Source organism: Chiloscyllium plagiosum, unplaced genomic scaffold (assembly GCF_037043375.1).
Source record: "Chiloscyllium plagiosum isolate Xiang-an unplaced genomic scaffold, Cpla_swu_hap1 HiC_scaffold_6, whole genome shotgun sequence".
NCBI lineage: Eukaryota > Metazoa > Chordata > Chondrichthyes > Orectolobiformes > Hemiscylliidae > Chiloscyllium > Chiloscyllium plagiosum.
In genome coordinates, this window is record NW_028270144.1 from 92,454,864 (window position 1) to 92,469,112 (window position 14,249).

The following is a 14,249-nucleotide window of genomic DNA, read 5'->3' on the forward strand; positions in this document are numbered from 1 at the left end:
TGTGAAACCTTAACCTATCTTTTTGTTTCTCATGCTGATACAGTTGGCTGTATATTTCTTTTGCTGTGGTTTTAAATGGAACAGATTAAATTGAAAGAACAAACCTGAACTGTTTGATGTACTATGCAGTACCACTTTGGTTCTTATTCATAGTCTAAACAGAGGTATCTTGCACATGTCTAGCTTTGAATTATTGTAATCCCACCCATTACCACAATGAAGCTAATGGCTGTGTAATGAAACAGTGACTATTTAAAGGGACCTATTTTAAAGACATGACTAGGTGCTTCAGTAAAGTTCCAGGAATGTAGACTTCTATCAGCTACAAATGTTAAAATAAACTACTTTCTTCATAAGATCAGTGATTTATATACTTTTAGCAATGAATTTTTTTTCTTTTCCTTTGTGTGTTAAATTTGAAAATCTCCATGGTGCTGTTATGCTGTCAGCTTTAAGAGTCATGGCATCAGTGACACATTCTTATTGATCAGCCTCACTCTGATGCTGTTTGTACTGGCAAAGTAACCTCCTCCTGAGCAAGATGTCGATAATGTCCTTGTATCTTTCTTTCCCTTTTCTGAGTCTCTGGAAATATTAGGAGAAATAAGGTAGTTTGTGGTGCCACATGCAGGTAGGGGTAGCTGTTGCCTGTGGGCAACATTTAATAAAAATCATTGCAGCAAAGGACTTTTGAGCAGACCGACTGAATGAAGCAGGCTTGTGTATCAGCAAGCCTGCTAGGATGGGCCATTGCTGTTGCAAGCTGTATTACTGCTTTGGTTGTCTGGACGAGAGGGTAATAGCTTCGTTGTTTCTTTTTGTTCCAATGACACAGGGTGGTGACGGAAGTCATGATGCAGCCCAAGTTGAAATAATTTAGGGGTTGACTTTATGATTTTCTATGTGTTTATGAGAAGGAATGTCCTATTTTATAGCAGCCTTGTATGTTTGCATTAATATATTGTGAATATTGAAGACCTAGGACACACACTAAGTTGCAATTTAATTTACAACTCTATCCACTGCAATAACTTAATCTCATCATTTTCTGTCTTAAAGAAGCAACATTATGATTTGAGGTCAACTCCACCAAAGAGGTTTCGTTTTGTTCACGACTGTAGCTCACGTTTTAATAATGTTGCACTATCATTGTTTTTCTTCCTTTGAAAAAAATGGGAGAGTCAGCGTGGTTGCATTTAATTCCCTTAAAATTACTTGTGCATTCTCAAATTTGTAGCTTTCCAGTGTTAAGTCAAGTTTGTTTATTTTGGTGCTAGACATGATTTGAATATTATTGTCAAGCCTGTGGAACAGTTCGTAACTTACTAATTTCCTGCAACTATTTGGTGTTTCACAACTCAGATAAGTGACTGAAAAGATAGCTTCTGAGTTGGTGGCTATTAAGGTTTACTGAGTTACTGCAATAACCCAGTAGATTGAGGTCTTTGTGGAAAATATATTAAATAAAATCTGGTAAATAATTATGGTTGTGAACTTAGCTCAAAACAGTCGCTTGTCAGGAAATAAAGAATACAGGGGTGAATTTCCCTCTTCAGTGTTTGAGCAACAATTAAAGTGGATTGGGTCACCCACCTGCTAGAGTCTGCCTTCTTTATGTCCTACTGATATCACCATGTGGATACAGTTCAAATTGCTCTGTTTACTACAATTCCCTACTATTTTGAATTCTAAATTTTTATGTTCTTATTTGCAGAATGAAAGTGCCCTTATCAAAGAGAAAGAACTGTCCATTGAGCTTGCTCATATCAGAGAGGAAGTAGGTAAGATGTACAAGAAACGTACAAGTAATGCTGTCTATCCTTTGAGTGTGTTTATTTGACTGTATAATTCCTACAAAAGCAATGCACCAAAATATTCTTTGTGTCTGCTGGCTGCTTTAATCCCAGTGGGAAAATACAGAGCAATAATTCATCTTACTGTTATAATGATAAGGTCATGACTTGTTTGTGTCCTAGTCTGAGTGTCATCAAGTGGTGTTCTCACCAAACGTGTAAATTATGTATGCATACTCTCCTTACGTGACTCATGGGACTTAATTTCACTGTTTAATGAATATCTACAATTTTGTTACAACTTTCCTTCCTATGAATGGATGTTTTCAGGTCTCATTTGGTTAACACAGCTTAATTGAAGTAATTGTTTAAATGTAGTAATACTTGCTATCTGAATCATTTGTGAGTCATTTCCAAATACGGTGTGTCATTCCTTTAGGCTGAGGTGCAGACAGGAATTTAATAAATTGAATAAAATAAACATCTAAAAGTTCATGTGCATCAATTAGGCATGGGAGATAAATAGTGCTTAGTTAATTTGCACATTTATCTGTGTATTGGTAATAAGGTTGGTAATTTACAGACAGTTGTCTCTCTTGGAGAGAGACAATGGTTATCTAGCCAAAGGAGCTCCACCCCACATCAAACAAAGGGCAAAACGAGGAGGCAGATCCCAAATCTAGAGGTAAAAACAATGACTGCAGATGCTGGAAACCAGATTCTGGTTTGGCCGAACTGGTCCTCACCCTTAACAATTTCTCCTTTGGTCTGGAGGAAGTGGGAGGATTCAAAGGGGTAGCCATGGGCACACGTATGGGCCCCAGCTATGCCTGTCTCTTTGTTGGCTACGTAGAGCAGTTGATCTTCCGTAATTACACCGGCACCACTCCCCACCTCTTCCTCCGCTACATTGATGACTGCATTGGCGCCAGCTCGTGCTCCCGCGAGGAGGTTGAGCAATTCATCAACTTCACCAACACATTCCACCCTGACCTTAAATTTACCTGGACCATCTCTGACACCTCCCTCCCCTTCCTGGACCTCTCCATCTCCATCAGTGACGACCGACTTGACACTGACATTTTCTACAAACCCACCGACTCCCACAGCTACCTGGATTACACCTCTTCCCATCCTACCTCTTGCAAAAATGCCATCCCGTATTCCCAATTCCTCCGCCTCCGCCGTATCTGCTCCCAGGAGGAGCAGTTCCACCATAGAACACACCAGATGGCCTCCTTCTTTAGAGACCGCAATTTCCCTTCCCACGTGGTTAAAGATGCCCTCCAACGCATCTCATCCACATCCCGCACCTCCGCCCTCAGACCCAACCCCTCCAACCGCAACAAGGAGAGAACGCCCCTGGTGCTCACCTTCCACCCTACCAACCTTCGCATAAACCAAATCATTCGCCGACATTTCCGCCACCTCCAAACAGACCCCACCACCAGGGATATATTTCCCTCCCCACCCCTCTCCGCCTTCCGCAAAGACCGTTCCCTCCGTGACTACCTGGTCAGGTCCACGCCCCCCTACGACCCACCCTCCCATCCTGGCACTTTCCCCTGCCACCGCAGGAACTGTAAAACCTGTGCCCACACCTCCTCCCTCACCTCCATCCAAGGCCCTAAAGGAGCCTTCCACATCCATCAAAGTTTTACCTGCACATCCACTAATATCATCTATTGTATCCGTTGCTCCTGATGCGGTCTCCTCGACATTAGGGAGACTGGGCGCCTCCCAGCAGAGCGCTTTAGGGAACATCTCCGAGACACCCGCACCAATCAACCAAATCGCCCCGTGGCTCAACATTTCAACTCCCCCTCCCACTCTGCCGAGGATATGGAGGTGCTGGGCCTCCTCCACCGCCGCTCCCTCACCACCAGACGCCTGGAGGAAGAACGCCTCATCTTCCGCCTCGGAACACTTCAACCCCAGGGCATCAATGTGGATTTCAACAGTTTCCTCATTTCCCCTTCCCCCACCTCATCCTAGTTTCTAACCTCCAGCAACTCGATCCCCTGACTTGTCCGGACTTGTCCGACCTGCCCAGCTCCTTTTCCACCTATCCACTCCACCCTCTCCTCCCTGACCTATCACCTTCATCTCCTTCCCCACTGACCTATTGTACTCTATGCTACTCTCTCCCCACCCCCACCCTCCTCTAGCTTATCTCTCCACGCTTCAGGCTCTCTGCCTTTATTCCTGATGAAGGGCTTTTGCCCGAAACGTCGATTTTGCCTGTCCTCGGATGCTGCCTGAATTGCTGTGCTCTTCCAGATCCCAAATCTAGCTCAGCAGCATTGGAAATGTTAGCCCATGGCATTATTCTGTACCACAGGCTAGCTATTTAACCACCCCACAGGTAGTAAACAATAATGTAAACACTCCACTTAAGAAACATAAAAGCTGATTATTGTGAGCTCAATATTATTTGAGAACCAAGTGAAGAGTTAGAATAATGTAAAGCATGTGACCCACTTAATTCAATACATTTCCAACTATTTCACTTTGAACAATCAGGGCCTGAATTTAACACACTGTGGTTGTTTTGGTTGAGTTAAAATCTTGCCCCCAGTGTCTGTTCAGAAGGAGAGGGCAGCTTGCATGTGCTCTGAAAGTGAGAGGTCCACCCACTATATACAGCACCATTTCATGTTTTCAGTTGGGGACGGAGGGACTGAAAGGTACAGTTGTAAACATATTTCTAATCAGCTGTTGCAGAACAGCATTAGCAGATTGCAGACTGAACCACAGTCAGAATGACCCTACTCTTTCCAAAGAGTAGTTCATTATTGGCCACGAGGACAAAATTATCTTAAAATAATCAGACACTTTCCCTTTCATAATCATAAGTGTCATTTCATTTCATTTCATCTTTATATAAAGCCTAGAGGGTAGCACTTGTAGCACCAGCACAAAAGCATGATGATAGTGTAAGACACTGAGTAAAACATGGGCAATAATAGCAAAATGAAACAGCAACGTAATGGAAATACATTTTTACAGACAGCCAGAATGTGTATGCGTACCTAGGTACAGCCATTCTGTGGTTCATTATGCAGGCCAGTGTCTTGTTCAGTTGGAACCAACCAGGCTTATTTAATATTTAAAGAAATATAGCAGTTAACTGTTCTTCATCACAAAATGGTACGTACTCCATGACAATGCCTCTACCAATCCGAGTCCACTCTCCAACCAATCATCATACTCCCCTCATGCAATATAAAATAATGTTTTTGCTTTATTTTGGCATTTCTTGGAAATTGTCTTGTTGAGTGCAAATGTCCTTTTCAGCAATACTCACAATACCTAATGAAAAAGGAGACAAGGGCCACAGATACATATGAACACAGCCACTTGCAAGTCCCCTCCCAAGTCACTCATCACCATGACTTGAAAATACATCACCATTCCTTCAGTGTCACTGGTCAAAATCCTGGAACTCTCTTTCTATCAGTATTGCGGCCATATCTACACCCAATGGATTGCAGTGAATCAAGAAGACAGCTCATCACCACCTGCCCAAGTACACCTAGCCCGAAGTGATTTAAAGGGAAGAGAACCTCCATGACAAACGTAAACAGAGAATCTCACCAGCTCAGCCTTTTTAAAATAAACTGTTTTTGGTTAAACAGTTGTAGATGGCAGGGAATGTTTCTGGAAAAAAAACAAAATGGCTGCAGAACATGCAGAACCAGCTTTTAGTTTCTTCAGTTCTGCTGTGGAGATCCAGGCTGGAGGGATTTTGATTCTACCACAGAGCAAAATGCACTCCAGGCTGAACTGTTGGCAACGGGAAGAGATTCTAGTGGATGTTGATGCCAGGATCTTAGCTCCCAACTCATGGCTGCAATGGTTAATAAAGTTACCTTAGCTCTCCAAAATTATCTCTGAAAGAATGCCACTGTCCTCACCTCGCCATAATCAGTCACTCACCCTTGTATTGCCCCTAAAATTGGAGCCCTAATTTCCCCACACACCGAGCTTCCACAGTACTAACAAAATATTTGATTGTGGCAGGTTCAATTCTGTAAACACTGCAGATGGACACAATCAATACAGCTCTCCTTTCTGCAGGAGAAGGTTGTGTGTAACATGAGGCAGGAGTTGGTTTTCATAGATTAAAAATCACACAATGCTTTCGGAGCGCCACGAAGGAGCAGTGCTCCAAAAGCTAGTGCTGCCAAATTAACCTGTTGGACTATAACCTGGTGTTGTGTGATTTTTAACTTTGTCCAACCCAGTCCAACACCGGCTCCTCCAAATCATGGTTTTCTGAGGCTGTTGAGTCTGCCTGCACCCTGCTGTGGAAGGAGCCACGCAGGTCCCCATGGTCAGGCAGAAGAGGCATGGCCACTCTGGGAAACTTCACGAGAGGAGATATTGCATTGCATTCCTCAGGAAATAGAAGCAACTTGTAATTTCTTTTTCCTTTGCTTCAGGATCTTACACCATCTGCTTCACAAACTGTAGCTTCTTTCACCAGTCACTCAGCTCTCAAGTTCTCCCTTCACACTCGAATCTATACTTTGTGAATCCCTTTGATTTCAGGTCCACAAAATGTGTATTTTTTTCTGCCACTTTATAGGGACAAAGCACATTCTGAACACTCCCCCCCCACCCCCCACCCAACCCAGAGACTGGCACTATTGTGCTAGAGGAGGAAAGGGTTTGCACGAGGTGATTTGTTAGGCCCAAGTGTGGGAACAGGTCAAGAGGAAATCATAAATGCCAGCTCTCTGGAGGATGGGATTGCACAGCTCCAATGCAGATGATGCAGAAACTGACTTTCAGGGCCCAGGCAACCAAAGAAGGTTATGGGCACCCATCTTCAAACTCTGAGAAGCTGGTGAATGAGATATTGTGGTGCATGGAGGAGTGGAATTCCAGCCTGTGTCAGGACTTTGCACAGAATATAGGGACCATGTCATTCACCATAGAGGAGAGTGATCCGTTTCATCAACACCATTGTGCACTCAGCCATGATAGAGGCTCAACAATTCTGACATCTGCCCATGTAGATCCAAATGGCTGTTATCATGGCTTTGGAGGCTAAGGTGAATGGAGTATTTGGTATGTCTGCACACTCCAGAACTCCTTTCTTGCGTGAAATCATTGGAGTAATGAACCCCAGTTCTTTGATAGAGGCCTCGGATCGATGGGGTAGGCAGAAGCTCCTGTCTCTTTGACTCAAAGTGTGCTACCCAACCACTCAGTTCCCCAGTGTCCTTTTTGGTGCCCCACAGCCAGCTGGGCCACACGTCTCACACCCACATCTACAGCCAGGCCCTAAGGCCTAGAGCTGCATATGATTGTTCTCCAGGGCTGCCTGAAGTGCCCTTAGTGGAAGCTGAGAATAGGCTTAGTGCGATCTAGTGTTGAATACTTTTTATTTAAATGATCATTGTTTATCACATGATTAGAACGGGTTCTGCACCTGACACTGTGAGGGTGTTGAAAGAGCTTAAACAGTTGATTCTCAGGCAGTGATTGCACTTACTGATGTTTATTCAGCTCCTTCACATTACTGGCCCAAATAAATTGTTTCAGACACTCTTCCACCTCCATTGTGGTCAGCATCACCTCTGAAATTGCTTAAAAAAAGGCACAAAAATCATTCAACCAATGTTGATGTCAGGCATTTTTTTTCCACAGAATTTTGAAGATGGATTCTGTGAATAAGACTTTTGCTTCTGTGCCTCATAATTATTCTGATTAAATGTAATGTGCTTCATATCTGCTCAGCCAGTATAATGTATTCATATCATATTTTTTTAATGGAGGTGATATTTTAATAAAAAATGTTTTCAATTCATTTTACAGTGGTTATAGCTTTTCCCAGTCAAGGCTCATTTTGTAATGATATTGAAATTTCAATACTTCCATGAAATGGTTCTGGTTATTACTTTATTTCTAACGACAGTTAAGTGACATGAGATACTTAGATAGAATTGTCTCCCGAAGTTCATTTATCGAATAATATATAATCATAAATTGTAATTATACATTCTCAAACTCAAAATATAATCCCTGAAAGACCTTTTTACCCCCAAAATGCACAAAAAATTACTTCTGGCTCTATTTCCATCAAATATGGTGACTAGCAACATGGCTTAAATTATTTATTATCGCAGCTTTGAATTAAACATTACTGCATATAAGCGTAGACATTATGCTAGATAATTTTCAGCATTTGGTTGAAAGAATTTTCAATAGAGGTCGAAAGCTGACAGTAACAGTAAAAGTGAGTGGGGTATGTAAGTGGTAACGTATTCAATATTACCAATTTTAAAATCCTTATCCTTTATTTTAATTTCAAATCCCTCTATGTCATGCTCCTCCTTATCTGTGTGACCTTACATAGCCCTACAATCTTCCTCAGATTTTGTCTCTTGTGTTTCTCAGACTTCCAGTGCTTCACCATTGGGAATCAAAGCTTCAACTGCCTGGGCTTTAATATCTGGAATTCCCTCCCTTCGGATAGTATCTTGCTCCCTTGCCTGTGGTGAGGGGATATTTAATTAGGTGGTTGGATGGTAGGAGGTAGCCCAAATACCTTGCCACTCTAGCCTAAGCAAGTCCAGGGCAGAAAGTTCTGTGAATAACCTTCCCTTCTGCCACCAAATGAGGCCTTTTAGTTGATAATTAATTTTTGCTGAAAGACTTCAGCCTCATTGCTACATAGGCAGCATGATAAACAAACACTAGCATTTTTACTTGCAGTTTCATGGTGAGGTCCTTCTTTCAAAGTCATTCACTATCTGATTGAGGGATGCAGCTTGGGAGATGGAACGTACCTACTGAAAGCTAGCTCTACTTTTGCTGCTATCCTTTCGCATTCCAGCACCCCCCACCCCATGACCCAAATCTGCAAACTCATTTTTGTTAATACCTACTTGTGTCTGAGTCTGTCTTCAACTTGAGGCTCTAGTGGATGTAGTACCAGAAGAAGTCAGTACCTCCCCTGTAGCACTGCCAAGCAGTGGAGGTCAGCTGGCCTTGGATTGCCAGGCATTTCTCAGTGGCTGGGACTTTCACCCCTGGTTTCCTTGATCGTGAGGCAAAACCTACTTGCAGTGAAATGCTGAGTGGAACAAAATGTGGTGGGCCTTCTGTAACTTGTGTTTCTAGCTGGCTCTCGAGCTAGTAGATGAGACCTCTGCTCCTTGGATTCTGCCCTAACACTCTTTACCTGTTTATCTAGCTTTCCTCCTTTGGTTCAAACCTTTGGTTGCCTGCAGTAATATAAAGTCATAGAATCATACAGCATGGAAACAGATCCTTCAGTCCAACCAGTCCAAGCCAAACATAATCCCAAACTAAAATAGTCCCACCTGCCTGCTCCTGGCCCACATCCCTCCAAACCTTTTCTATTCATGTACTTATCAGTGTCTTTTAAATGTTTTAACTGTGCCCGCATCCACCACTTCAACAGGAAATTCATTCCACATGTAAACAACTGTCTGTATAAAAAAGTTTCCCTCATGTCTTTTTTTAATCTCTCTCCCTTCACTTTAAAAATATGCCCCTCATCTTGAAATCCCCCATCCTAGGGAAAATACACAAATCACAAACTCTATCTATACCTCTCCTGATTTTATAAACCTCTATAAAGTTGACTCTCAACCTCCTACTCTCCAGTGAAAAATCCAATCTATCCAGCCTTTCTTTAAAACTTAAACCTTCCATACTGGGCAACATCCTGGTAAATCTCTTCTGAACCCGCTCCAGCTTAAGAACATCCTTTCTATAACAGGGCGACTAGAACTGGACACAGTATTCCAGAAAAGGCCTCGCCAATGTCCTGTACAAACTCAACATGACTTCCAAACTTGTGTACTCAAAGGACTAACCAATAAAGGCAAGTGTGCTAATTGCTTTTTTAACCTTCCTGTCTATATGTGGCACAAACGTCAGAGAATTATGTACCTGAACAGCTAGATCACTCTGTTCTACAACACTACTCAAGGCTCTGCCATTAATTGTATAAGTCTTGCCCCATTTGTTGTACCAAAATGCCATACTTCGCATTTATCCAGATTGAACTTCATCTGCCATTTTGCAGCCCATTGACCCATTTGATCAAGATCCTTTTGTGATCTTAGAAAATCTTCTTCACTGTCTACAATGCCACCAGTTTTGTGATTCACTATCTAATTTTATTTTGATAATTACTCCTAGGAAGAGTTTCAGGAGGTTGATGACATGAAAGATATGAGTGTTGATGTTTTCCACTCCCATTGAAGTTGAAATCCATCCCCTTTGTTTCTGTTTTTGATTTCATATGAGCCCATTTATGTCCATGGTGTCAAAGGGAGGCTAATTCATGAAATAAACTGGTTAATACCTCCATAAAATATACCAAAGAACTCTCACACAACTTGTACAAGCCTTAGCTATGGCTCCTTTTTTATTGGATATGCCCCCCTGCGCAGTTCCCCGTTTTTATTCCCTGTACATTGATTGTATCAGTGCTATTTTCTTATCCAATCTGAACTGAAAATGTTATGAACTTTGCTGTCAATGTCTAACATTCTTCAATTTGACTTAATCCCTCTCCTCCCTGTCCCTTTCTCATGTTTTCTGTCTCTAAGTCTGGAGATGAACTAACAACCAATTTTGACTTTAAAAGTGCAAAATTAAAGCAAGATATTGAAAATGATAATTCCAAAATAAAAATGTAAAATGCAGAAATACTTAGCAGATATGAGAGCATCCATGGTGGGAGAAAAATAACTAATATTTTGTGTTAAGTATGACTTTCCTTCAAGAGAGATTTTCCCGATGATTCTCCCTGCAGTACAAGCTAGGTGAATCTTCCAGCCTTGGTTTCTAATCTGCATGAATTTGGTTATATTAAACTAAGCTTGTGGTCCCGCCCATATCCCTGCATGATGAACCATGGGGATATTTGGCCTGCAGCAGGTTCCTCTCTCTCCTCTATCTGAGTTTCATAGGAACAGAAGTAGGCCATTCAGCCCCTTGAGTCCACCCTGCCGTTCATCAAGACCAAAGCTGATCTGTGGCTTAACTCCACATGTCTGTCTTGAGCCCATAGCCCTGATACCCTTGCTTAATAAACATTTGTCTATATCAATTTAAAATTTAACACTTGAATTAGCATTGACCACCATTTGAGGAAGAGAGTTCCAAACCTCCACTACTCTTTGCATCTAGAAGTGCTTTCTAACAGCTTTCCTGAATGCTCTGGTCCTAATTCATAGACTATGTCCCCTGGTTCTAGAACCCACAATCAATTTAAATAGTTTCCCTTTAACCACCCGTTGTTTTCCTGTAAATATCCTGAAAATCTGATTAGATCACCCCTTAATCTTCTAAATTCTAGAGAATAAAGGCCTAGTTTGCTTAAGTTCTCCTCGTGACCTAACCCCTGAAGTCATATGCAGTGATTGTAATGAGGTCAGCCAAGTGGATCTCATAGTATGAGTTCCCGAATTGTGGGTGACACGGTGGCTCAATGGTTAGCGCTGCTATCTCACAGCACCAGGGACCCAGGGTCAATTCCAGCCTCAGGTGACTGTGTGGAGTTTGCACATTCTCCCCTTTTCTGCGTGGATTTCCTCCAGATGCTCTGGTTTCCTTCCACAGTCCAAAGATGTGCAGGTTAGGTGAATTGGCCATGCTAAATTGCCCGTAGTGTTCAGGGATGTGTAGGTTAGAGGCATTAGTCAGGGATAAATGTACAGTAAGAGGGTAGGGGAATGAGTCTGGGTTGGTTACTCTTCAGAGGGTCAGTGTAGACTTGTTGGGCCAAATGGCCTGTTTTCACACTGCAGAGATTCAATGATGACACCTGATCCAGTCAGGGAATCCCGGCTGATGATATAAAAAGGAGTGTCAGGCATCCTGTTCACTCTGAGAGCTGGCTCTGACGGAGCTAGAAAAGTGTTGTGTACTATGCAAGTGTGAATAAAGCATAATTTGGTGACAGGATAGCAGCCTTTGGGGAGTTATTTCAACTTGATGATGGGATAACTGCCTCTGTCGAGATACTTCACCGTGTGTCTTCCTTGTGTATTTATGTTGAACTCCCTCCAAGACCAAAACAAGGTGTGGTGTTAAATCCTTGTCTAACTAGGGTTTTGTATAACTGCAGTATCATGTCTGCATCCCTATACTCCAGTCCTATAGATAGGAAGGCCAGCAATCCATGAGCCTTCCTGACTATTTTCTGTACCTGTTTGTGCCATTTTAAAGAGTTATGCGCCTAAAACCCCAAATCTCATTATACATACACTGTATTTAACTTTATGCCTTCTAAAACAATACCTTGATCTATCTTTTCCTGGTTTAAAATAGATAACCTCACACTTATATTAAGATACATCTGCCACATCTTTGCCCATTCACTTAATCTATCAATATCCTTTTGTAATGTTATGCTGTCATCATCACTGTCCACAATGTTGCCCAAATTTGTGTCATCAGCAAATTTGGATGTTTGAGCTCTTGTGCCATTACCTATGTCATTCGTAAGTATTGATGTAGAGGTGTTGATATTGGACTGGAGTGGGCAGAAATCACATAACACCAGGTTATAGTCGAACAGGTTTATCTGAAATCACAAGTTTCTGGAGTGCTGCTCCTTCATTGGGTGAAGTGAAGAGAAGTGCGTAGATATAGAACTTATAGGCAGAGAGATCGTACAAATGGTATAGGTGGAGTGTTGATACTCTGAATAACCAAGTCTCTGCAGCTGATCAAAAGTGTGAGTAAAATGTCAACAGCTGAATAGCAAGTGAAATAATAACCTATGATCTGATTAATTGAGGCAGAGAGAAATTACAAAAATTTGAAAAAGACGATGGCGCTGAAGACAAACCGAATGGTTAGAATGACACAATGGGTATGAGAGACACATGCCGAGGGTCTAACCAAAATAACAAACAATCCAAAACTGTACAGACTAATTAAGGTAGCGAGATCATGACAAATCATCAATGTGATGATGTCAAAACAGGACAGCAAGGATGATTTTACAAATACTGAACAATATAGTGGGGTTATGTGTAACGCGACATGAACCCAAGGTCAGGGGTGAGGCTGTCTACATGAAGCATGTGATTTCAAATAACCTATTGGACTACAACCTGGTGATGTGTGACTTCTGATCTAGTTAATAAATACTGTAAATAATTGAGACCCCAGCACAGATTCCTGCAGGACACATGCTGCCAATTTCAGCACTTACCCATTATTCCAACTCTCTTTCCTGCTACTCAACCATTTTCCTATCCATGTCAGTAATTCCATGGGCTTCCACCCCAGTTTGCCCTCAATTCTAGGGGGTGAGGTAAATCACATGACCCTGGTATCCTGGTAGAAATACTGATCGGCTCTTCTTTCAATCCCAATTATATTCTACCTTGGAATTTTATGGACCATTTAAAGCATAATTGTTTATAATTTGATATACTCATAATCTTCCTGAGATTCACTGGAAATGCTGCTTTGAATGTAACTCCCTTATGCCTTCTTTCCAGCGAAACAATCCTGTCCCCGATTTGCCCTTCAGCCATGCCTCTTGTCAGGGAGACTTGCAAACAGGTCTCGTGAAACACTTCATCCTAGTTAAAGACACAGTCCCAGACCTCAGAAATTTAACAGTGTAACAAGAGAAAATGTCGATTATATTACTATAAAATGTTGCTTTACTGGTTTCCTTTTACTATAAAAATACCACAACACTTAATCTAGAAATGGTCAACTAAATTATGAACCCTTATCGTGAATGAATTAAATGTCCATCCTCCAAACCACCAGGGTGCAAGTTTCATTTGTTCTAAGCACTGTAACCTTTTGAAATATAATAACTTCTTATAACTTTGATCAAATTTTACCATTGAAATTCCCTCATGAAAGAAAACATATTTATCAGAAGGTTTTGCTTTCTTCCATTAACTTGGTACTTGTTCTCCCTCATACCACTGGACTGCTGTACATGACATCCATATTTAGAACAAAAATTTCATCTTCAACCGTTTTCAGGTGTGGAAGGTATTTGTTGTGTTGCCTGCTCCTATCTGAAATGATCGAAGTTAAGTAGAGCAGTGCCAGAAATCTGAAAAATAAACAGAAGATACTGAAGTAATTTGACTCATCTGGCAACACCTGTGGAGAGAGAAACAGAGTTAGCTTTTCAAGGCCAGTATGACTCTCCTTTGGAACTGACTGACTCTGCTTCTCTCTCCACTGACGCTGCCAGGCCAGCTAGGTTTCTCTTAAACTTTCTTTTTATAGTATAGAAGTTTAATGCAAGTATGACTCTTACAGCCACTGGACTTCACCAGTTTCCTCATTTCCCCTCCCCCCACCTTACCCCAGTTCCAAACGTCCAGCTCAGCACCGTCCTCATGACCTGTCCTACCTGCCAATCTCCCTTCCCACCCTCCCCTCTGACCTATCACCTCCATCCCCATCCCCCACTCGCCT

General features: G+C 41.9%; 1 protein-coding gene across 3 annotated transcripts in view; it reads left to right on the forward strand.

Moving 5' to 3' along the window:
- LOC122550775 (microtubule-associated tumor suppressor candidate 2-like) overlaps positions 1-14,249 on the forward strand; it is a 456,058-nt gene that overhangs the window by 398,984 nt on the left and 42,825 nt on the right. For all 3 annotated transcript variants that reach the window (XM_043692024.2, XM_043692025.2, XM_087988203.1), the window contains one exon: positions 1,715-1,781. In XM_043692024.2, coding sequence (XP_043547959.2) covers positions 1,715-1,781 — 67 coding nt within the window. The remainder of the gene's footprint in view (positions 1-1,714; positions 1,782-14,249) is intronic.